The sequence below is a fragment of the Pararge aegeria genome, chromosome 5 (assembly GCF_905163445.1).
Source record: "Pararge aegeria chromosome 5, ilParAegt1.1, whole genome shotgun sequence".
Lineage (NCBI taxonomy): Eukaryota > Metazoa > Arthropoda > Insecta > Lepidoptera > Nymphalidae > Pararge > Pararge aegeria.
In genome coordinates, this window is record NC_053184.1 from 4,175,980 (window position 1) to 4,201,450 (window position 25,471).

Here is a 25,471-nt window from a genome sequence, read left to right on the forward strand (position 1 = left end):
TCTTATTCAACTTCAACCTTATGTAAACGTTATTTTTAATGTGAATAAAATTCTAATAAACTAACTAGCAACGGTGACTTAAATAACATTTTGAACTCTGGAAGTAGATTAAGGTTATGCAACATTTTTATTTACTTTCATTTGATCTTATATATTACCATCGTGATATCATCGAATCAGTTATATAGATTTTGAAATCTCGTCTTACAATTACTGCCTCAGCCTTGTACGGGCAAACATAATGTAGTACATATTAAACGTAGATGAAGTCGCGGGAAACTGCTCAATATTATAAGCTTGCTGTTTCCCGCGACTTTGCTAGAGTTTGTTTCAACTTTTTGTTAGAAGAGATACCATCTTAAACTTAATCATCACTTACTTCATTAAGTAGTAAAGTAAAAATGGTAGCTAACCTAGTTTCAAGAAACTTGCAGAATAAATAACGACAATAACGCTAATGAATACGAGCGACGTACGAGAACAGATATTTAGCAGCACAAATGTACAGGAGTACGACAACTGCACTTTAGACACTTAGTTATGTAGTTTATTGAGCAATTTTGGCCGAACTTCAGTAACTGTTATACTGTTATAAATCAAATTTTAGAATAACCAGTGCATTGCGTTTATAAACAGAATCAATAATGGTATGGTAAACTGTTAGGGATATGACATTAAGTAAAACCAATTTTCGCGTAGATTTCTTAGTAGTGGTAGGGTACTTTACCAGACCAGAATTAACATAGAAATTCAATTGTTTTATTTAATAATTATTTATCCATGAATGCCTATTACAGGCACTTATGAGTTTCATATGTATAAATTTATATTATTAAACGCGATGGTGATAATTACAAAAAAAAAAGATTAAAAACTAAAGCTCAGAGAGTGCCAATCTTGCTCTAGTCTAAAAATAGCCTACAGAAACTAAGCCAGGTTTTTTTTTATGATGAAAAAAACTACTAAAGACTTCGTAGGATTATACCTAATATATATTTTATATCTACGCGTGGCAGCTGTAATGTTTCGGTATACAACCCAGCATTTATAAGGGTATCATTCCATAAGTTATGTGCGAAAATACGTGGCGATAGAAGTGGGTAGGATAGACGAAACCCTTCAAAGCGATCGCAGCAATTACATATCTATCGATACTCTTGTAAAAAATGATTTAATTTTTCATAATATATACATCTCTCTGAATTTTTCGATGACAGTTGACGTGGAGACTGTTCTCTGGATCTGTTTAGTTTTAATTTATTTGCCTCTAATGATTTTTTTCCTTTTATTGTTTCAATTTTGTTTAATTATTAATAATCTTATACCTATATAGTATATATATTTTGTCACTGATTTTATATTGTGATATACTTACATTGTTTTTTTTAATTTTTAATTTTATACTAAAAGCCGGGCGTACAATTAATAATATAATTGTACGCCCGGCTGTGGGTATACTGTTTTGAATACTTTTCTAGGCCTTGTCAACTGCCTTTCTATTTGTAAACAGTAAACAATAAAATTATATTCTATTCTATTCTCTGTGGCATTGTATTATCCGAATTAATGAACCGATTTTGATTTTATAAAGTGCAAAACCGACGCCTATAAATAGAGCAACACTTCGCAGGGCATGCTATGAACACATCCTGCAAAGTATTGCCCATCATCCTGAAGCGTAAATGTAAAGCATCATGTGTCTGTAATTACACCAGCAACCACGCCCTTCAGACTGGAACACAGCTTTGTGACAATGCTGCTTCGCGGCAAAAATAAGCCTAGTGCTATTATCTTAGTCAATTGATAATGAGCTTTGAAGTTACATCAATTAATATATAATCTTTACTATCATTAATATTACGAGTATGATAGGATTTTTGTATAAGCTTACGTTTTATATAAACTTTGAACTTATGGAGAGGCACCTCGAATATGTCATCCGTTAATTTATTTTAGCCCAGGTTCAAAATTCAGCCACTGTATCATTGTTCTAACTTCTTCGTGCACAAGATTCAAGCAAGATGAAGAGAAAGGAGTATATTATTCGTGTTCAACATACCTATGAGCAAACTTTATTTATAGAGCACGGCACGGTAGCGACGGTAGACGTTGCGTTCGCAGAACTCGAATTTGCTTGAATGAATTTAAAAACGTAAGAGTATGTTCGGTAGAAGATACTAAGTATGATATTCTTTGAAAAATATCCTTTAATAGGCTTAATCGTGTTTAAGGAAATACATTTTTAAATTAACTTAATGTAGACACATTACTGAACGAATATGCCAAGTAGATTTCTGAGGTTGAAAATTTAAATTGGTTACTCATGTTTCGACGGGTTTTGCTATATAATTTTAGGTATATACTACGCAAAAGTGACCACCAACCGGAATGAGAGCAGCACGATAAGTCAATCCTTAAAAAACCCAGCTTGCCCTGCTACGGGATATTATTAGGCTGTAGACGATATGTACGCAAAAGTCATCTAAAATATTTATCTATCGTCTTGCATTTAGTTCATAATTATTATTTAAAGCACTATTATCAAAATTAAGCTTAATCTATATTAAATTAAGCTTAATAAATTTGCTATACTCCGCGAAAAGCAGGAGAATCTGTGTGGTGTAATTTATAATTTCTTCAATCCTTATACTCCACACCAAACAGATCTCATTATATCCTGAGGATGCTCCGGTTTCGGAGCGAAACGTGCGTAGAGGGTATATTGCCGAAGATCTGTTTGGTGTGGAGTATAAGGATTGATAAAATTATAAATTACACCACACAGATTCTCCTGTTTTTCGCGGAGTATAGCAAATTAAGCTTAATTTTGATAATATATCATGGATTTCCGCAAAGTAACGCCTGATTCTATCCAATATTTAAAGCACGTCCGCACGTAGACACTTAGCATAATATCTTTAAAAAAGTTGTTATAAAAATGGTCGGTAACCTACCAAAGGTAAAGCGTATAAAAACTTTATATTTTCGCCGTATTTTAAATACACTTTTCATTTGTAACAATCGTGATCGTCATGTCCTATCATTATGTCGCGGCGTAAAAAATAAAATGCCCAACATTTCCACGACTTTAATAAATGTTGCCATAAAACAAAAAACATCGTAGGTATATAATATATATTTTATTTTATATCTCCACGTGGCAGCTGTAATGTTTCGGTATACAACCCAGCATTTATAAGGGTCCCATTCCATCAGATATGTGCGAATAGACGAAACCCTTCAAAGCGATCGCATCAGTTACATATCTATCGATACTCTTGTGAAAACGGATTTAACTTTTGATAATATATACATGTGTGTCTATCTGTGGCATTTTTTTAAAATCCGAATTAATGAACCGATTTTGATTTGGTTTCCTTCGTTTGAAAGGGGGAATTAGTCGGGAGTGTTCTTAGCTATCTTAATATATATAAATCTCCTGTCACGATGTTTGTCCGCGATGGACTCCTAAACTACTGAACCGATTTTAAATTAAATTGGCACACCGTGAGCAGTCTGGTCCAACTTAAGAGATAGGATAGCTTAGATATTTAAGTAAAGTCGCAATTTTATTTTATTGCAAATTTTTTGTCTATAATTAATTGACAGTCACATGTTATATATATACTACTATACTCATTTAAGGCTTAGCGATACTGAATACTTTAAAAACAAAATCAAACACAGACGAAGTCGCGGGCAACAGCTAGTGTTTGATAAAAATCGGTCCAAGATGGCCGCCACGACCAATTGGCGAATTACATATTTTTCCACAAATGCCTTTACGTGGTTATCGAATGAAAGGGAATGACGTAGCAGTAAGGAAGAGTATATTGAAAGTAAGGTTAGGTTTTTAATTTAAATTTTATGTATCATAATCAGTCTATCAACGACCCACTGCTATGCCACATAGGTCAGTATACTCTGTAAGACAGAGAGTCTGAGAGCATAGAACCACAACGCTTCTCTTTTGTAGGTTGACGAACTTTAAAGATTGAAGGCACGGGTGTGGAAAATGACAATTATATATAGGTTGCTACCGGGGTAGCAACCCTTATATTAGAGAGTTTATTTTGTATTGTATACTGGGAACCAATACAACTACTACGATCAATTATTTTGTTAAGTTGGCGTAGCTTAGCTTTGGTAGAAAAGACACATATGTTTTTACTTATAGATATTGTAAATAATAATAATAATATTGGTTTAAAACAGGTAAATACACGTGGACTACGGCCTTAACCCCTTCTTATTTTGGGACGAAACCAGTGTCGGTAACGGATTGATATGAACATTAGCAAATCTGCCTTTGAGTGTACATTTGGTTAAAGATAACAAGGTATCTTTGGTCAGACTGGTCAAAATTATGCATAATCTGTGGTCGGTATAATTTGGAGTAGAAATTCAAAATGACAGGAATCCAGATCAAAAAGGAAGGTCATATAAAATGGCGGTAAAAATAGAGGTACAGAGGAGTACAGACAGCAGTGTCAAGAGAAGATTGAAGAAGTTATCTCTTTGTAGTTAATTAACAGTGTGGTATAAGTTCAGATAGTTTAATGTTTGAGTTTATAATGTGCTATGTTGTAATTAGAGATACAAAAACGATTAAGCGTTGTAGGATATGAATGTAGGGTTACTTTTATGATGATTATGACGATGAACCTAATTACCTCGCCGTCTCCACTCAGCTCAAGTGGGAACGCACCTTTATGCTTACAGTTAAGCTGTGTGTCAACGCAAAATAAAACGGGTGGCCTACTTTATACCATGTAATTAAATGAGTACATACGTCGCTTTTATACTGCACGATAAAGTTGATGCGGATAACGACACGCATACGATTAATGTTTAAAAAAAGTTTATAGTACATTAACGACTCTTACACTTAAGGCTTTGTATCAAACTTTGTTGGAAAACTAATTGAGATTGTTAATCGTAAAATTTAATGAACAAAAAGGTTGGTTGGGTTGGGAATTGCTTTGGCATTGGGCTAAATACTTTTTTATCCATCTGCATCGCTTTTTCTACTACTTAACATGTTCAATAAGGAATCATGAAGTTCTAGGTTTGGTTCTTTTGGTCGTGTCAAAAATTGTAAGTAACTAGAATATGGAATTAGCGGTATCCAACCTCGTGCCTAGGAGAGCACATTAGAATGCGGTTCCGATTATTATATATCCATCTCACGCTAAATCGCGTAGTGATGCGTCTTTGTCTGTAGGGTGGTAAAGCTACAGACAAAGAAGTTAGTAAGTCTACAAGCTAAGTCTACAGCTTAAGCCTTTCATCAGATTATAGACTAAAGGAAATTTAAAAATTATAAATTCGATCGGAGATCGAACCGGGGATCTTTTTGTCAACCATTGCACCAGAGAGGTTGTCAAAAAATGAAATGCTGGAAAAGAGGAACTGCTTAGTTTTTAGCTTGATTTCGTTCTGATCCGGTTGTAGAAACTTTAAAACAAATAGACAGGACATTAAAAGCGCTTATGAAGTAGGCCTTCTTGATTTCTTGAAAATAGTTCAACGCGTACATATAACAATAATGTTACGGGATTTGTCAATATTTCGACCCAGTTGCATGGATTGTGGTCACGACGGGACTCAACGTTAAACTTGTTGAACAATTTTTAAGAAATGTTGATGAACCACATTCAAAGAAACGAGTTTGAAATCTTTCGGACTACTTGAAAGAAATGAATTAAAATTCGAATTTGAATTTATCAATAATGAGTAATAATAACCGTTTAGGCCCGTCAACCGGCATTAATGCAGAGTACCTAAGCTCTAAATCCTTCTTCTCATATTATGAAAGCCCTTTGCTGCATAAGCTTATATTATAGCAGTTCAAATAGACCATTGGGTGTAAATTACTTTTAGTTCATGGCTTAATATTAATTTACTGTGGTGATAATAAAAAATAAATTACCCGGCTAAGTGTGCTGTGGGCTCGTCTTAGACCAGGGCGCGTTTGGAACCCTCGTAGCTTTAGGTTTAAGTTGGCTAACGAAGTTATTGTGCATAGAGGGTATGCACAGGGTATGCAGATGATACAAAATGATGAAAATCTCCATTACAAGTTATAGGTACTTAAGGGTAGGTTTTTATAACTCTTACAAAGCCTATCCTTAAGTTTTTTATAATCTTACTACAGATACGTTTTCAGAATATTATATTATCTGCATACCCTGTGCATATCCTCTATGCACGCCACTGGTTATCACAGAAATTTTGAATTTGAATTTTTTAATTTGACGTTTGTAGAGTGTGTCTGTCTGCACATAACCGCATTCTAGAGTTTGACCTCGTGAGTTCTGCTACTGAGCTCGTCAGCTCCGAGGTCTATTTGTTTTGCCAGTGAGTGTGCTGTGAACTGTGCTTGACGCTTATGTACGGACCGCAGACCTGCTCAGGTTAGTGCACAATCCAGTTTCCTTGCATCCCTTCTGCCTAACGTTCAAGCGTTAAAATTTAAAATTTATATCCCTCTTCCAAGGCGACAGTTTCATCTCCAATTAGTATAATTCGTAGATTAGCCGTGTCTGCACATTAAAGATTTTTGCAAATAGATAACTGGGAGACTAATATTTGGATATTTTTTGGAATTTTTGTCGGTTCGTCTATGTGTCTATTTGTATGTAAGTGAAAAAAGCTTAAACCGGAGTTCATTAAATTCTCATTCAAACCTCGTAAGTAGTATATATTTACTTACTCCAGTTATCACAAGTATCCAGAAACATATTCAATTTTTTGCCGCTGCTAAAGCTAGACATCTCTCTAATGAACTGTTCCTACGGAATGCTTTAAAAACGAAAACGCGGACGAAGTCCCGGGCAACCGTTTGTTATTAATATTTTTAAATCATGCTGTACAATAAAACATCATTAAAAGGTTGGTGTGGTTACGCACAACGCAAGCTCGAGGTGGCGGGTTGTTTAAAATCAACGGGCAGAAATGTAGGTGTAGTGCGGGCACGTGCGACCCGACATTCCTTTTTTATTTTTCATTCAATTTTAAATACCGATCTTAGGACGCTAATAATAGAGTGCACATTGCATGCCCATTTGATGGAAGGACTGCTACTAGCCAGGTTTATTTTGATCTCTAAGGTTTTTACAGATAAAGATGACATAACACTTTTATACCACGCTTTTAGTTGAGCTATTTGTGACAGAACTCGTCCGGAGCAGTACTACCACCCCTTGTTTCAGCTGCAAATCAGCACTCATTTTGCACGGCTAGCATGGGTAGGAGTCAATTATCTGCCCATGGAAAGGATAAAAATGTGTCATCTCCCACAGCTTTATCAACTCTCAGAGCACTGGCGTACAAGTGGAAATAATATCTAAATAATATATGTGTAGTAATAAACGGGGGTAAACTGCTCCTGTTCCATGTTCCCGGGCTTTAGCGGGTGGACACGTTATTTATATTCTCTGTCAGGGAATATAATCGGGGGATATAATTTTTGTCTCCTGCCTTTGCTAGTCCTGCTGAAGGACGTGGAGTGGTTGCCGGTGTGTCAGTGACGCAGGCGGTACTTTATACGTGTATTGGACGTGTTTCTTGCATGCCCTTTGAACGGTTGCTATTTTTATAGGCGATGTTTTCCATTTATGTGAGCCATTCACTGGGTCCGTCAGTTATCATTAGAACAAAAAAAAACGAAAAAGCTATGTACGAGTATTTTATGTCACACTTCAACTGAACACCTTTCAAGCATCAGAGTTTGGAAGAAAACTACAAAACTTTTCCGCCATTATGTCACATTTATTTGTAAAGCCTTCATTATTTACTTGTTCTTTCATTTATTTCGTCATGTCGACCAATAGACGTCCATTGCTGGACAAAGGTATTTTGTAGGAAGTTCTAAATATCACGAACTTATGTCGCTTGGATCCAGCGGCTCCCTGCGACTAGTTTGATGTCATCTGTCCACCTCGTCGGGGTCTACCAACACTGTCCTTACCAGTGCAGAGCATTCTAGCATTTCCTTAGTGTTTTGGGAGACAAAAATTGCAGACACTTGAAAAGGAAACAAATTAAAAAGCTATCAGAGATCGTATTATAGCAAAAAGATACTAAATATACGTGGAATTCTCATCAAACTTTGAATTATAAAGCAACTGACCTGCTATATTAAAGCTGCCGATGAGAAAAGTCCACAGGGAGAGTACTCGGGTCGAGCTGGGGCGAAACGAACACTCCATTTTATACTTCTTAATTATTATTACTGCACTTCACTGATTTCTGATTACATTTTCACCGTTATTTTCTTTCTGTTATTAAAACCTGAAACGAACAGAAAGCTGAATTAATAATGTTGCCTGCTTATAGTTTTTTTTTTAATCATACCTTGTAGTAATTTTGTATCGGATACTTCAAGATTAATTAATAATTACCCTCGTTATTATTTGTAAACGGTCGGTATTTTTCAGATTTATGTTTAAGTATATCGAAAAGTAGTAAGAATTAACTTTACTAAATTGAAATGGAGTTTTCCACCCTCAATGAAGCTTTAAGTAGTGCTGTCTTTTAATAAGTGGTAGGTACCGGGTTCGATTCTTAGTAGGGGTAATTTGGGAATTCATAATTTCTGATTTTTTCCTGTCTTGTTTGGTGGTAGCATACCGATTCCCCTATTCGGTGTTCCACCAATCAATGGGTTTAATATAATTGCCATATCCCTAAAACGTTAGCGCTACCATCTTAGACTTAACACTTACCACTTATTAGATTGGTACTGTTAAATCTCTAAAATACTAACTTTTCTATTTTTTTTTTTTTATTTTAAATAAAATAAATAAATATACTACGACAATACACACATCGCCACCTAGCCCCAAAGTAAGCGTAGCTTGTGTTATGGGTACAAAGATAGCTGTTGAATATTGTTATGAATATAATACATAAATACTTATAATATACATATAAACACCCAGACACTGAAAAACATTCATGCTCATCAAACAAACATTTTCCAGTTGTGGGAATCGAACCCACGACCTTGGACTCAGAAAGCAGGGTCGCTGCAAACTGCGCCAATCGGCCGTCAGCTTAAATATTGATTACATACAATCATTCATTTGCGTAATAGTTAAGTCGACGACCTCCCAGGCGCAACGAAGAGGGCTGTGAATTTAAGTAGTAGGTCCCGGGTCCGATTCCCAGCAGGGTAAATTTGGGAATTTATAATTTCTGAATTTTCTCAGGTTTGGTCTAGTGAGAGGCTTTGGCCGTGGTTAGTTACCACCCTGCCGACAAAGACATGCCGCTAAGCGATTTAGGGTTCCGGTAAGATGTCGCGTTAAAACTGATTAGGGACCATACCATACCATATACCATATTCCATACTCCCTAACAGAATCGCCCGCTATCATCTTAGACTGCATCATCACTTACCACCAGGTAACATTCAAGGGCAAGGTCTAAGTTGTAGTGGAATAAAAAAGAAAGTCTAATTAAGCTGTCTTATAAAGAGACATGATTACGTCTCTTTACAAGTCAGTTTATTTTCAATAACCAGTCGTTCTGGTATTTGACTCGCTGGCCAGCTACCGGTCCACTACAGGGCAAGGGTCTCCTACCATAATGAGAAGGGATTAAGGCCGTAGTCCACCACGCTGGCGCAGTGCAGATTAGTGTACTTCACATACCTTTGAGAACATTATGCAGAACTCTCAGGCATGCTGGTTTCCTCACTATGTTTTCCTTCACCGTTGAAGTGATATCTTAATTACTTAAAACTAAGAAAAGTTGAAGGTGCGTGCTGGGATTCGAACTCGGCCCTCCCCGAAAGTGAAGTCGAACTCCTATCCACTGGGCTATCACCGCTTCCATTTATAATATAAGTGAGGATTAATAGACTAGTTCTACTGCTTGATTTGTGTTTTTCTATCTCATCCAAGTGCCAGATCCTAACAGAAGGAAAGCGGACAAAGCGGTAGTTCGCACTTTGTACAAGATATAAAACAAAAAAATTTGTTGCCTGTAAAGTCGGTATACGGGCGAAAGTTTTACGTGACAACGACTTTGAGTGGTAAAATAATTTTAATGTGAATATTCATTCGTATAGTAGGAAGAAGGATGAAATAATAGTAACAATTTAAAACATTTATTTATACAAAGAATTATATTTAAAACATTAATTTATACAAAGAATCTCGCACTGAATTTCATATTAACAAAATTTTATTTTTACCTTTTCACATACATAAGTATTTATATACAAATATACATACAATAACTTGCAATACATTTGCGTACAATGAAACAGCGTTTACTACAAAGGGACGCGTGCCTTTCACTTTTTATGTCTGTCTCTCTCGCTCTTAGGCGGGCGCGTGCCTCTCACTCGCTCTCATTGTGAGCGCATAATGTGAGCGGAGCGTAACGCAGTTTCTTGAAGTGTCACCCGGCAAACCAATTTATAAGACGTTGTCACGTCAAAAGCTTTTACACCAATCAAGAAAACACTAATTATCCCCGATAGTAAGTAAATCGGAAAATTCCGGGTAAGCATCACGATTTCACCGACTTAATTGCCCGGTTTCAAATACAGCTGCTTATAATTTATCGCCTCCTTAATTTCACGATTTTGTAAGGCCATTAACTCGACTTAATAGATAAGCTGAAGGCTTTCAGTAATCAATCTTCATATTTCCCGAACAACAACTGACAACGAGCATTCGTCTCACTAAATGCTGCAAAAGATCCGATTTCCTAAAAGGAATTACCTTCAAGGTACCTAATAAATAAATAAATAACTATACTACGACAATACACACATCGCTATCTAGCCCAAAAGTAAGCGTAGCTTGTGTTATGGGTACTAAGATATCTGATGCATATTTTTATGAATATAATACACACACATAAATACTTATAATATACAGATAAACACCCAGACACTGAAAAACATTCATGTTCATCAAATAAACATATTTTCAGTTGTGGGAATCGAACCCACGGCCTTGGACGCGGAAAGCAGGATCACTGCCCACTGCGCCAATCGGCTGTCGAATAATAGATTCAAGGACAAACGTTCTAAGAAAATACTGGAGCTACCCAATTTCACACTGAGGGTTTTAGTGGCTAGGAATCCCACATAACCCGATATCTCCCCCAGCAGGGCTAGCACGGGCAGGAAACAAGAATCCTCCGATTATAGTATCCTCCGATTATATCCCCCGACAAGGGATGAACGTGTCCACATGCTAAAGCACAGGAACATGGAATAGGAGAAGTTAAATCCCGTATATTGTTACACATATATTATTTGAATATTATTTCCACTTGTGCGCCAGTGCTCTGAGAGTTGATAAAGCTGTGGGAGAAGATACATTTTTATCCTTTCCCCGGGGATATAAATGTCTTCTGCCCATGCTAGCCGTGCAGAAAGTCGGGTTTCACCCGTAAAAAATAAAGTTACTAGTTTTTAGGTTTCCATAAGACATCATGGAACCATGATTGATTTTTTTTATCCTAAAGTTGCCTGGCGGAGATCGCTACTTAGCGATAAGTTTAGCTTTTGTAGCCTACTACGTACTTGAAATGTCTGTTATTATTTATTTTTTTCTTAACTTGATGTGGAATACCAATAAAGAGTAAAAATAAATAAAGAAATAATATAGTTTATGAATGATGTGGGTTGACGTCTTAAGCGCCTCATGGTTTAGTGGTGAGCATGTTCGGCTGTGAATCCTAGTTCAGGCCTAAAAGTGTTATTGAGTTGTTCTGGTAAAAAAACATGTAAATACCCGGAGTTAAGAATTTGGAGGAGAAAACCTCGTGAATCGCAAATGGGTTAAGCCGTCGGTCCTAGTTATATTTACTTTCTTGTGGCGATAGTCGTTAAAACCCACCTACCCGATTTGAAGCAGTGAGGTGGGTATATACTCTAAACACTCTCTCATAATAGAGAGAAGGTTGGTGCCTAGGATTAATGGAAATAACCTAAGGATGATGATCTTAGTGTATGTATGTTTTAATTATGTATAGGTACAGTTATTGTAATGATTTCTCTATGAACAAAATAATAAATCATACTAAAGCTGTAGTATATACTACGAGCTGTATAAGAGTCTGTATTATAGCCCAAAAAGCTTTTTAACTGCTATTATGAATAATGTATTTTAATGTGTTATTTTTTACAAACGTTTTAAAATGGCGGTTAGACTTTTGGAGAAATTAATGGTGGATAATATGCACGTAGACCGCGGCACCTAAGTAATAAAGCCCAATTTAATAGTAAACTTTGTTTGATTATTATTGTACAAAGCTTTTACGTTGATAACACAAAAGCTTTCGGTGCGAAATTTCCAAATACTCAAGTCGATGGACCACTAAATGAAAAGCGATTATTATCGCCTCCTCCGGGATCCTAAGAGTCTTCAATAGCGTTATTTTAGGTAACTTAATCTATATTAAAGTGCCCAAAGGATATGAACTTCAAGTAAAAGGCGTCACTGTTAAAAATAACTTATTTCCAGAAATTGCTCTTTAGAATAACGACAGTAGGTACTGAATGTTTTTATTTTTTGCATGTAGCTTGCTATATGATGCAATTAAATATATTAATGTGTGTGTAGATCTTGCTTGGGCGAGTAAATTTTGGACATTCTTTAAAGAAAAACAAATCTCAAGATTTGAAATACGACTCTGTTTTAGATTATCTGGAATTCACAATTATTAGACTCAAGAGTAACTATGTTCGCGGTGTAAGTAATTTTTCATTTTTTACGCCACATGCTTTAAAACTTAAACTTAATTTTGTAACGAGACGGACAAATAAGACACCTTTAAAAATCACCATAACTATTATTTAACTCCTTCTCAGTCTTTTAACGACAGTCGATATATTATTTTGACGGCTGATTGGCGCAGTTTGCAGCGACCCTGCTTTCTGAGCCCAAGGCCGTGGGTTCGATAACCACTACTGGAAAATGTTTGTGTGATGAGCATGAATGTTTTTCAGTGTCTGGGTGTTTATATGTATATTCTAAGTATTTATGAATATTATTCATAAAAATATTCATCAGTCATCTTAGCACCCATAAAGCAAGCTACGCTTACTTTGGCGCTAGATGGCGATGTATGTATTTTCGTAGTATTTATTTATTTACTATGTTTTACTGTATAGTGTGTTAATAAATGCATTTGATATTCAAGTACAAGTGTAGATAAAAAAACTTAAATAAAAATATATAAAAAGCTATACATAGTACGGAAGGATTCTATTCTATTTCACTTATCATGTGACCTAACGATACAAAGTATTTTTAATAACTAGAATCTCGTTGGTATTTTAATTTACAAGAAGTGACGGGGAAGAAATTTCCCCGGAGCGATATTATGCTGTATGAGATATTGAGATCGGGTTTTATTAATGAGGTATTTAAAAGGATATTTATCTCTGGGGGTTGAAAAATAGAAAACAAAATGGCCACAAAAGAAATGGTGCGCTGAATGAAGAAAAATTAGAGGGTGTGTCAATTAGCGCGGGTAAACGGTGTAATGAATCAAACATTATTTAATTAATCTTATTTAAGTCTTATTTTCCTATTAAAGGTAAGATTAACGCTCTGACATATAAAAAAACCAAGGGTAAGCAGACATTTTTAATTTTGAAAACAGAAAAAAATATTTCAATGTTTCAAGGTCTACGTCATCGCACATTATATAAGTCATTGTGGCATTCTATACCAACATAAGAAGCGGTGATAGCTCAGTGGGTAGGACTACGAATTCACTTTCGTAGGTCCGAGTTCGAATCCCAGCACCCACCTTTAACTTTTCTAAGTTATGTGCGTTTTAAGCAATAAAAATTTCACTTCCTTCAACAGTGAACGAAAACATCGTGATGAAACCTGCATGCCTGAGAGTTCTCCATAATGTTCCCAAAGGTGTGTGAAGTCCACCAATGGGCCAGAGTGGTGGACTACGGTCTTAACCCCTTCTCATTGTGGGAGGAGACCAGAACTCTGTAGTGGGCTGGTAATTGGTTGATATCATGATATTTACATATTAATGTTGAAATGCGAAAGTTAGACTGTTTGTTTATTTCTTTTCTCGTATGTTTCTTACTGATGTTTGGCTAAACCAGTGCACCGACTTTAATTTAATTTTGCATAATGTACTTTTAATCTCGAAAAGCAACCAGGATAGCATTTTTGTCATAGCCTGCATCTTGGAGACGGGCATAAAATACTTTTCATTCGGAGAAAACTAACGGTTCCTATGGGATTTTTGAAAACACAGTGGCCCCAACCTCTTGCATAGTGGTGAGCGCTGCAGACCGGTGATAGGATTTTCGCTGTATTTGTTCTTGGTTTAAAATGGTGGGTAATTTTTTACTAAGACTTCGTATCTGAATTGGAAACATTTGTGACATTTAAAGGGCACTGTTAGTTTAAGTGTGACAAAACTGCGTAACTATCCTAAAATTATGCCACGTTTATTAATAAAGGGTATTATATAATATCATATATTTGCTGTTATTATATTATACAATATTAGTAATATACTCGCACCAAAAATTTGTTAAGTGGATTCAAAGTTGTAACATTTTTTTACTAGGAGCGAAATATGTATTAAGATATTTATTACGTGGGAAATTGTTTTGAGGAACATTTTGCCGACAGAGTAGGTCCTAAAATTAAATTTATATAAGATATTCCGCCTCTGAAAATAGCTTCATTTTGTAGCTCCATTAAAATTTTCACTTAGGATATCATAAACGGCTCTGCCGCACCTATTATCTGTGAAATAAAGTACTTAGTTGTATATCACGGCTATTTAAAATAAAGTCACGGTCTATTTTACAAGGGACGGCGGGCGCTTTAAGAACTTACTTCATTAGCCATTCCTCTCAAAGCGAAGAGGATTGTAAAGCGTAGACAACCTATGCTGCTTCGGGTTGGTAGGCTTACGACTACTCCCACAAGCGATAATAAATGGGACCGACCGTTTAAAGCAATATCCGAGGCGTGGGAGCTAGCACCATTTCCTAGCTCCGTTGGTACTGAAAATACTTTAACCTAAAAAACGCAATATCTTAATTTATTTTCCCAGGATTTGAATCGCAATGTCTTGTACATTGCGATCCGTAGTTGCAACGTGCTAACTAGTAGACGAACGAGGATTTATAAATGTATAGGAACAAAGCAAAGTAACTTTCGAACAGGGATCAATTTCCAACTCCTGTTCTCTGAGATCTTATAATCTCAAAACCACACGCCCGACCTTCGAAGTCGTCCGTTTCCGCAACTTATTAAGTATTTCCATCACACCCACTCTGCCCGCTAAGTGCACCCTGGAGCCCCAGTTGCGGGGATACGCTTTTTCTTGAATTTTTAAATTCCCCTTAATGTTCCCGCAAAGTAATCTTGAAAGATTTCCCTTCCCCCTTATGTTATTTGCGTCTACATTATTCAATAACGTGTTCGGGAGATTAAATTTTTATCTGTTTACAAGTGAGCATTTTTTTCTCCGCGTTTATTGCGATTTCTAAGATACAGTGTCTATAAAATTTGTAGCATGTTTTATTTTATTAACACTGGATAATTATTTATACTGGGATTTGCCATCCCGTATGGGCAGATCCGAATACAGTTGTCTCATCACACCTACACTTCCCGCGGGTGTAGTATGACGTGACTAATGTTTTTATAATTTTTATTAGTGTTTTTACCTACACTTGGAGGAATTATCAATTTTATAAATTTAAAATGCATATAAAAAATTTCGGAACCGACAGGATTTGAACCTGCGACTCTCGGGCAATCGCGGCCTGAGCGCTTTCACCAATTAAGCTACTGCTCTTCTACCGTCGATGCCGAAATTAGTATATACATTTCAAATCAGTCTTATAGCGACTGTAGCGTCATCTGGTAGGAAACGTTGCAGTTTCGATCTACTTTTATATGTATTTTAAATTTATAAAAAAGAGATGACTAACGGGTTATAAAGAAGAACTTTTAGCTTTACTTTTAAGTTAACGAATGCAGTTATCACCATCAAAAATTAGTGTAACATGTTAAATGTATGAACGCATCATAAGAGCCTGTAATAAGGTCTAGATGAATAGAACATTTTTGAATTTGAATTTGAACGTGCAGCAGCGTCCTCTAAACTACTACTACCATGAACTGCAGTACCAACCCTTCTTCCCGGCATGTGGTATTTATGACCCTCCCATTGGGAGGGACTTTAGTCCAGCACTGCACTGTTATAGGCTATAGATGACACTGGGTAAAATTAAGTTAAATCGAGAGAGAGAAATAAAGGAGTGCACTATCTCTTGGAGTTCATTAACCTTTTTTTCACAGTAATAATTGATGGAGCAGATGACCCACCCGAATTGTAAACCGTCACTAATAAACAGAGTAACACTTCGCGGAGCGTGCAAGGAACACGTCCGAATTCAAATTCAAAATTTCTTTATTCATGTAGGTCTATCACAAGCACTAAAAATATGTTTACATAATTGTATATGATGGTGATAATGTACTTCGCCAATTTAAACCTAAAGCTACGAGGGTTCCAAACGCGCCCTGGCCTAAGAGCCCAACAAACTTAGCTTGGTATTTTTTTTGTTATCACCATCTCACAGTAAATTAATATTAAGTATGAAGTTAGAGCAATTTACAACCAAGCTTTTTTATCGTTTAATTGCTGTCCTACAAAATGTCCGTCAACTTGAGGGGTGAAGCCCAATGTGTCGGCAACCGCGCCCCTTAGACCGGTACACAGCTATGCGACTTGCATTAGATGCATACAGAAAGCATGGCCGTAGTACTTCCTAGCTCTAATAGCAACATTTTACATCCTGAACAAGCTTTAAACTTCATTGCAAAGAAGAATAATACATTTTGACGATTCGGTTTTGCCTGTCGATAAAAGCAGCATAAAGATTAATGTTTGGTAGTATACATTCGATGTTAGAAAGTAGTTAAACTCGCGAGATCAAAATAAAATAATGGCGGCGCGGGACGCGGCACGACGTCCCGCTTTAGTTTCGCTTCAATCGAGCGACTATTTGCACCACTTTGAACACGTCTATACGAGTTAGTTGACACAATCAGCGCAAATGGCTGATTTTTGCCCCGATTTGAACCCAGCTTTATGGCATCTAATAAGACAACTCTTTAGCTTTTTACAGGTTTTTAAATTAATTTAACGTGCATTCATTTTCAAAATTGCACGAATTGTGTAAGTTCTTTGAGTTGTACCATCTACGCACGTTTCGCTCTGAAACCGAAGCTTCCTCAGGAGATGTTGAATTTACAATGAATAATTGTTAAGTAACTTAACAATTATTTGTAGATCTGTTTGGTGTGGAGTATGATAATTGAAGAAATTATAAATAAAACCATACAGATTCTGCTGCTTTTTGCGGAGCATAGAAAATTAAGCTTAATTTTGATAACATATTGTGGTATTCCGCAAGGGAACACCTGCCCATATCTAATAAATAGTTTTCAAAAAATAATTAAAATTACATTTGATTTACAGCCAATGTTCATGACATTTTGCCGTATTTTTATTTTCATGTATTTTGATATAAATACAGAGTCCATTTTCGATACACTCCAATCCTGTATAGACTCGAACGATGCAAAGATACCTCACGTTGTCTCAGTCATTATCATATTACATTAGCCATATGACGCAAGATCTACACTTAATTATATTGACTTAAAACTACTTCTAACCCCTAAAGAATACCCCGCAATCCGTACTCATTCAAATTAATTTTCTGCCAAAGATAAACACGATTCAAACTTAATTGGAAAATATATTTAAGGACCTTTGTAAAGCATATCAAAGAGAACTTATCAGAGTTCCTTTCAAGAGATTACTCACTCTATTACGAGTGGAACTGCAAAGAAATTGAACTTTGCTCCCAGTTCTGCGAACAAAGGCAATTTGCAAAGCGAATTCCTCGGTTACCTGGACAGCAAAGACAAACAAGTAAGGCTCATGCATAATATGATATGCAGCATCGTAACTCAACTCAAAAATCCTCCTAAAATCATTTTATCGTTCTACATAATATTAAAACACAAAAAATGTGATATTAACTATGCTCATTCATCTACCAAATTATTTATTAGCCTAGCCATAATAAATGCACTGTTGAAAATTTTACCGTCTTTGTTATTATATGGAAAGCTTCACTTGTCTATCTGCCTCTCGCTATTAAAATGTATTTTACACCGCTTTAACTTCAAATTGTTTAAAGTTTAAGCCATATTTTAAGCTCTCCGTCCGTTTTTAACCAACTTACAAAAAGGAGAGGCTATCAATTCGTTTGCATTTTTTTATTAATGTTTGTTACCTTTGAACTCTGAAATTTTTAAACAGACTTGTTTTTTTTTTTTTTATTTAAACGGTATACTTCCACGTTTCCATTTTCATCAGGCCAAGATCTGTTAAATGACCATGGAGAAATCAAGGAAACTCTTCAAATATTGTAGGGATACTTATAGCAATTTGAGTATTTGCTTTCGAAAAGCACCATTTGGTCAAGTGAAAGAGATTCAAGAATTAAGACCCGCTGGAATGGCCACCGGAACTACAAAATATTAAGTTTTGCTCGGGTTATAATTTGGTTATGGTATAAATGATTCGGAAGCAATTTATGCACGTCACAATTAAACCGCTGTTTGTAAAGTGATAGGAGAATTTTGTAAAAGGTTATGTTCAGTTTACATTTGCCTATACATAGATAATTGCAAATCTAACGACTAGAAAGCGTGATTTTTTTTTAAATAAAAAAAAAACGACATTGTTATACAACTAAGTAGCAGTAGCCAAATGAAGTCTACGCTAAGACTCCATGTTTAGCATATTTACGCGATTAATATGAGGGCTAACGTAAGAAAGAGGAGCTATAGAAAAACAAAATCTCACGCAGGCGTATATAATATATCGTTCTTCATGTCCTAATAAAGCAACCTAACGACTTATTTACGGCAGGTATTACCCGCGAGGCGCAGCTAGTAACCTTATTTATTAACACGCAGAAACTACTAACCCTTCTTTAATTTCGCCAGTGCTGAGTAAAGTGAATGTAATATAAATTCAAATTCAAATTCAAATTCAAAAATGTTTTATTCATGGAGACCTTCCTACAGGCACTTATGAAGCGTTCATATATTTAAATGTTACACTAATTTTAGTGATGGTGATAATTATTCGAGGTAATTCGTTAATTTAAAACTAAAGCTAGGAAGGTTTCAAACGCACCCTTGTCTAAGAAGAGCCCACAACAAACTTAGCCTGGTTAAGGTTAAGGTTACACACGGTAGCTGCGTCGCCAGCTCCTTACTCTTCGCTGGAACTTGGCTGACACATTACTGTGTGTCTTGCTTACCTACCTGGATATCAAAGACAAACACGAGATATTGGGCAAAGTGCAAATATTGTATTGTTGTAAGTTGGTACTATGTACTGTGTACACTAAGCTGCTTCATGCCTAGTGTACACAATACATAGAACCAACCTTAGTTAAACCATTATGTTCATATATAATTGAGTTTAGGCATTTAAATCATAAAATAGTGAGAAGTCCATTGGTTAATGTAAAGGATGTGAGCCCTATAAGACGGGCCAAACTAATGACGATAGTAAGCATGATAACAGAGCATTGCCAACTAAACAAACACCTTTTGCCACCAAACAGGCAGATGAAGCACCGACACACGTATTGCTCCAATGTAGAGGAATAGCAGAGCAAGGCGTAGCATACCTTCGCTCCCCAGCATCACTCCCTGAAGCACTTGGCGACCCGGGCGGCCTGTTAAGCTTCTGGAGTGAGCTCGGCTGGCTGGAGTGACCCAGCGGGGAGCTGTACCAGTGGCACTACGTACAACGGAAGGTTTCGGCTGACCAAGTACGGAGACAAGCCCAGAGAAAGAAGAATAAGAAGAAGTCAGCACGCATTCAAATATTACATAGTTGCAGTCTTTAACTCCAGTGTCGTCTTATCAAAGATAAGTTTACTAAATATTAAATCGTGTTTTATTGATATTGTTTAATGATCATCATCATTATCATCATTAACCCTTAAACTCCACTTAAGGGCAAGGGTCTCCTCTCAGAATGAAAAGGGTTAAGGTCGTAGTCGATCACGCTGGCCTAGGCGGATTGGTAGACTTTACTTGCCGTTGAGAACATTATGGAGAACTCTCAGGCTCAGGTTTTCTCACGATGGTTTTCTTCACCGTTTGAAGCAAGTATTAAAATTGCTTAAATTAAAAAAAAAAAATTACTTGAATTAGGTTGCCACGAAAGGATTACCCACTAGGCTATAACCACCTCATTAATATAAATAGTAATTATTATTTAATGTTAGAAAGTAATGATAGTTTCATACAGAAAAATATACACTTATATTACTTATATATACTTATATTTTGATAATGGAGATGCTAGTGTCAAACTGATTAAAAAATGATAAGACGATAAAAATGGCGGGTTAAAACTCGTACAATAAAAATAATAATCTTAACACCTGTATCGAGTTTTTTTATAGCAGGCTATATAAAAACGAAAGCACGAGGATAGATACAAAAAACACCGAGGCTTTCTTTTAGAATTATCTCGAATTCAATCTCTTTATGGGTGACGGCTATCTGTGCATTTAATCCACTTTCTCTTTTTTATCTTAGAACAAGGAAAAAAGGGCAAAAGGTTAGCGTCTTTGTCCGTTACCCTTGATAACAAGGTGACCTTTCGTCTCTACATTTAATGCCCAATTCGCATGATTCCAGTTGCGGGGTCCAGTAATTTCAATCCAGCGCTGCACTGAAATCATAGATATTTAGCGACATTATACTAATATTTTAAAGGCTATTAAACTGTTTATGAGATTTTTACATTTGCTATGATATTATCGCATTTCGAAAGAATAATAATGAATACTGTTAAAGTAAAGTGAGAGAACATAATTTTTTTTATAGGAGCGTTGGTGACGTGTCCACAAATTTAAACTTTTTAAGTCAACATATTATGTAGTTATAAGCCTCACCTTGAAATAATGGTAACATATACGTCAAAGCACTCCACAAGTGCCTATTATAGGCCTATAGGAATAAAATAAAATTAAGAATTTGAATTAAAGCTTTAGAATATGACTAATAAGAACTGTTTTACTCTGTGGTCTCTTTAAAAGGTAATTTTAAGATGACAATAGTATTTAGAGGTATCTCTAACTAAACTAAATCATTCATTTAGAATTCCACCCACATAAACGTCCGTCCAATTTAGCATTTTTCTACTGATCGCCATATGTGCAGGCCCTAAGGCGTACCTATATACCTGAGCTTACACCATAGAGCAGATTTCATTAAATTTAATGGAGGGTGGAGTAATTGGAATCGTCTGACTTATTTTATTTATATGTTACTCCGCTTTTAAGCTCACTCGCATAATAAATATTAATATTAAAATATACAAAGTTAAAGGTTTGAAGGCTATAACTAACAAGTATGGACTAATTTGAAATGAATAATGCAATGTGTCGCATAATATATTTTGTTACACTTATGTGAAAAGCTTGTAGATTTAAGGCAATTTTTTAATCACTTTAAACCGTAATCTTAAAGTAAGTGAAATTATCGCAAAAACTGACAGCTGGCTTTCGAGTTGCGTGAAGAGTTTAAACTCCTCACTTCTCTCTTTCTTATCAGATGAGGTCGGTTTGTACCCAACAGAGGACCACTAATTTACTATGGAATATGATGTTTACTCATAACTTCGATCGATATATAAACTTGGATCACGCGAATCGCTTCGTGTAACTTTTAAACAAATAGATATAATCATTGTAACTTAGCAATATATTTACAATGAAACAATCTATGTGAGACAAAATATTACTCTTTATAAACAAAAGTTGATATTAACAATCGACTTACCAGAAACGGGCACATATTATTGATATCTGCATATCGTCTGCGAAAGGTGCAGAACTTCTTTTTCGGGTTCAGAATACGCTTCTGCAACATGATTCCTAAGATAATTCTTGATCTACCAATACATACATTTAAACAAAGTGTAAAAAGACATCTAACACAGCGAGGTTACTATACATTCGATGAATTTCTTAATGACGAGTTAGATCGCAAGCAGTCAGCTTTGCACTCATCTGACACAAGATAAAACAATGATTGTAAATGGTAATGTTGGAAAAGAGCAACGAGTGAGTTTCTTGCCGGCCCTTTTTGGTAGAATCTGCTTTCTAAACCGGTGGTAGAGTCATTATAAATAGACGTTTCAAAAGTTTTTATAAAGTAAGGCTCCTTAAATAAATGACTTTAGATTTTTTGAATTTTTAATTTTAACCTTATATTGGTTCAACCAATTCAAATAATCTGTTTTTTATTCATGGGATACGGCCTTAGATACAAAATCCAAATCCATTTGCTTAATGTATAGAAGAGTCAATCTACTTTGAAATTACATTTATTACGTACTGCCAAAAAAGCGCTACCTATAAGGAAACGTCCCAAACTTTTTATGTGTTCCTTTTTCCGCAAGGTATAATTTATTTTCCAAGGATTTCATTATACATTCTTCATAATATATTCTTCATAAAACAGCGATGTAATATGAAATGCGTAAAGACTTTATACTTACCTTGATGAATTCAAGCAAACATTTGACGTCGGGGAAATTATTAAGGCAACTTGTCTCAGAGTCATTTTCGTTCTCTGTAGCCGTATATTGTAGGTATCAAGTAAAAAACACACTGACAGTTGGCATGCGCAGTGAACAATTATTACACACTTACTTTGGAAGGAATATTTATCACTAGTAATAAATACTATTCAAGGCCGTTTTTCTTTCAGTATATTATTATTAATTAGAATATACTGATTGTACCTCAAAAAAACAGTATCTCCTATAAGAAACGAGGCCTGTGCCCATTAGTAGGACGATCATAAGCTGCGGATGATGATTATGGTGAAAATAAATATTGGATAGAAGCAGGCGTTGCTTTGCGGAATTCCATGATATATTATGAAAATTAAGATCAAAATATAGATTCTCCCTTAATTTTCATATTATAATAGTAAATCATTAGCTGTTACTTCAGTAACTAAGGAATCAATTCGATTGATTTGGCGATCGAAATGTAGCAAACATGTTACTAAGAATTCATACTTTATATCATAAAGGCGACAGTATTTGTACCCTATTAATTAATGTAACAACAGAACAGCGATATTATTGAAGATGAGTTTTTCTTGGTGGATAATATTATAGTTTTGGCAATAACCTAGAAAGTGACTTAGTAAGATATTTTTAATGCCAAAGTTCGGGAAAATTTGGATCTGAGCTAGGCCCTAATAATATAAGAGTATTTGCTAGTTCCCCTTTTCACAGCAAGGTTTATATTTGAAACATTAGTTGAGATGTGAGCTTATGAAATAACAACGATTTGAATCATTGCACAAGACTCAATCAGGTGAAATAGTTAAATTCGGCAGAAATTCACTAAGCCTGCAGCGTTCTTTTCACGTGACAACTTTAGTACATCATGTTATGAATCATTCATTTAGAATAACTGGTGACGTAAACCATGGGGAATAAACGTTGTCTTACTATTGAAACAATTAATTAAGCGCAAACATTGAGCGAGCATTTTGTCAACGTGGAACAGTATAAGGTACAGCAGCTAGGCAAAATTAATTAGTTTGTCTTTTGTCTAATAATATAAACGTAATTTACGCAGGTAATATCATTACGTAAGTTATATATAACTTTACTAATGAAAATTAAATTTGAGTACCGTGTATTGGATTATACTACCGTGAAATTTAAGCTTGATAACGCTCATAATTACATACTATGCTGAATATAAAAAAATTAATTTATTTTGTATTCATTAGATAGAAACGTTTCGAGGGATACGTGGTTCTTTTGTAAAATTTATATATAACTTGGTAAGTAATAGGCGCGGTTTCTCTTCTTCTTCTTACTTATAAATCCCACTAATATTATAAATGTGAAATTGTGGATGTTTGTTACTCAATCATGCTAAAAGGATTTAAATGAAATTTGGCATGCATGTAGCCTTTGACATGGAAAAGAACATAGGCTACCTTCTTTCAGATTCCTTAAGTAGTTTCCGAGGGAAAAATGAAAATTGTTTATAAGCTAAGCCGCGGGCAGACAGCTTTGAAATTTGATATGACTGTCACCGATGCCATGGAAAAGGACATGTACTTTCTATTCCGATCTCTCAAATAGTTCCCGTGGTCAGAAGCCAGTATTTGAATAATTTTATGTCAAGAAAATTTATAACGTTCATAAATAAAATGTTTAGCTTCGAAGTTTTGTAATGTCTCAATTAAATTTCTATTTTGAAACCAATACTATGTTCAGTATTTTGTGAATACCAATTATTTACTACTGTATAAATCTACCCATATATAATAATATTAGTGCAGCACACAAAACCGAGTAGTTACGTGTTACACTTTTACATACAGCTACTTTATGTACGCTTGTCATCATATATTTTTAGCCTGCGATGGCCTCCAAATATAAAATACGGGAGGATACGCAGAATATAAAATCCCTGTTAACGACCCACACGACCATACACCTCTTAAATATATAATATAGTTTCATGTGTAAGTTAAGAAGGCAAAAAGGAATTTCTAATAATAGGGTATGGTTTAATTCTTATCATACTGATTCACTTACACTGTGTTACACTTAACCGTGACATGAGATGTTGTCAATTAAGCTAGGGCTGTAACGCAAATATAAGTTATCGCGCGATTCTCATACGAAACGCGACTCGGCACCTGCGGTTGACAGCCCAATTAGTTGAAGCAGTGCCAAGAGCACTTTCTTGCATCCTTGTATTGATATTAATCCTTTGACGTTCATAGCAGCCTCCTGTAGAAGTGGCATGTGATTTTCTCTAGACAAAATCTTAGCGGGACATAAGATAGTGACGTAATTGGTAAGTAAACATGGCTAAAGTGGAAATGGACGCAGTACACACTAAAAAAGAAAACGCTGCGCTACTAGACCCCAATTAGGTTGATAGATATGGAATGGTCATTTTTAGGCTTAAGTATTTCTATTTTATAATTGTATTGCTATAGGGATAGTGTTCGGATGTAACAACGGTCATAAGTAATATTTTTTAAGAGGTTGTAAACCTAAGGATAAAAGAAGAATCCCAGATGGTAAACGAAAAATATTTAGTAATGTCTGTATGCGTGGGAACGTAGGTATGGATTTGTGTCGTGGCAAATTACCGATGCGGTTTGAGGAAACCGAGGTAGAGATGTGAAAAAACCATGTAACGACGAACGGGCAGTACTCCACCAAACTAACCTTGATGTAGGACAGACCTCTGTCTTTTTATCTGCTATCTTCGTATGAAAATAATTACACTTATATTTTAACCGTCTCGGGATTCCTTTAATATTCAATAATA

The 25,471-nt window shown here is 35.5% G+C and overlaps 1 protein-coding gene across 1 annotated transcript in view; it reads right to left on the reverse strand.

The window, feature by feature from the left end:
* LOC120624156 (hemicentin-1-like) overlaps window positions 1–25,471 on the reverse strand; it is a 300,069-nt gene that overhangs the window by 194,304 nt on the left and 80,294 nt on the right. The window contains exon 2 of the mRNA XM_039890530.1: window positions 8,135–8,295. Within this exon, the coding sequence (XP_039746464.1) occupies window positions 8,135–8,213 (79 nt within the window). The 5' untranslated portion in view covers window positions 8,214–8,295. The remainder of the gene's footprint in view (window positions 1–8,134; window positions 8,296–25,471) is intronic.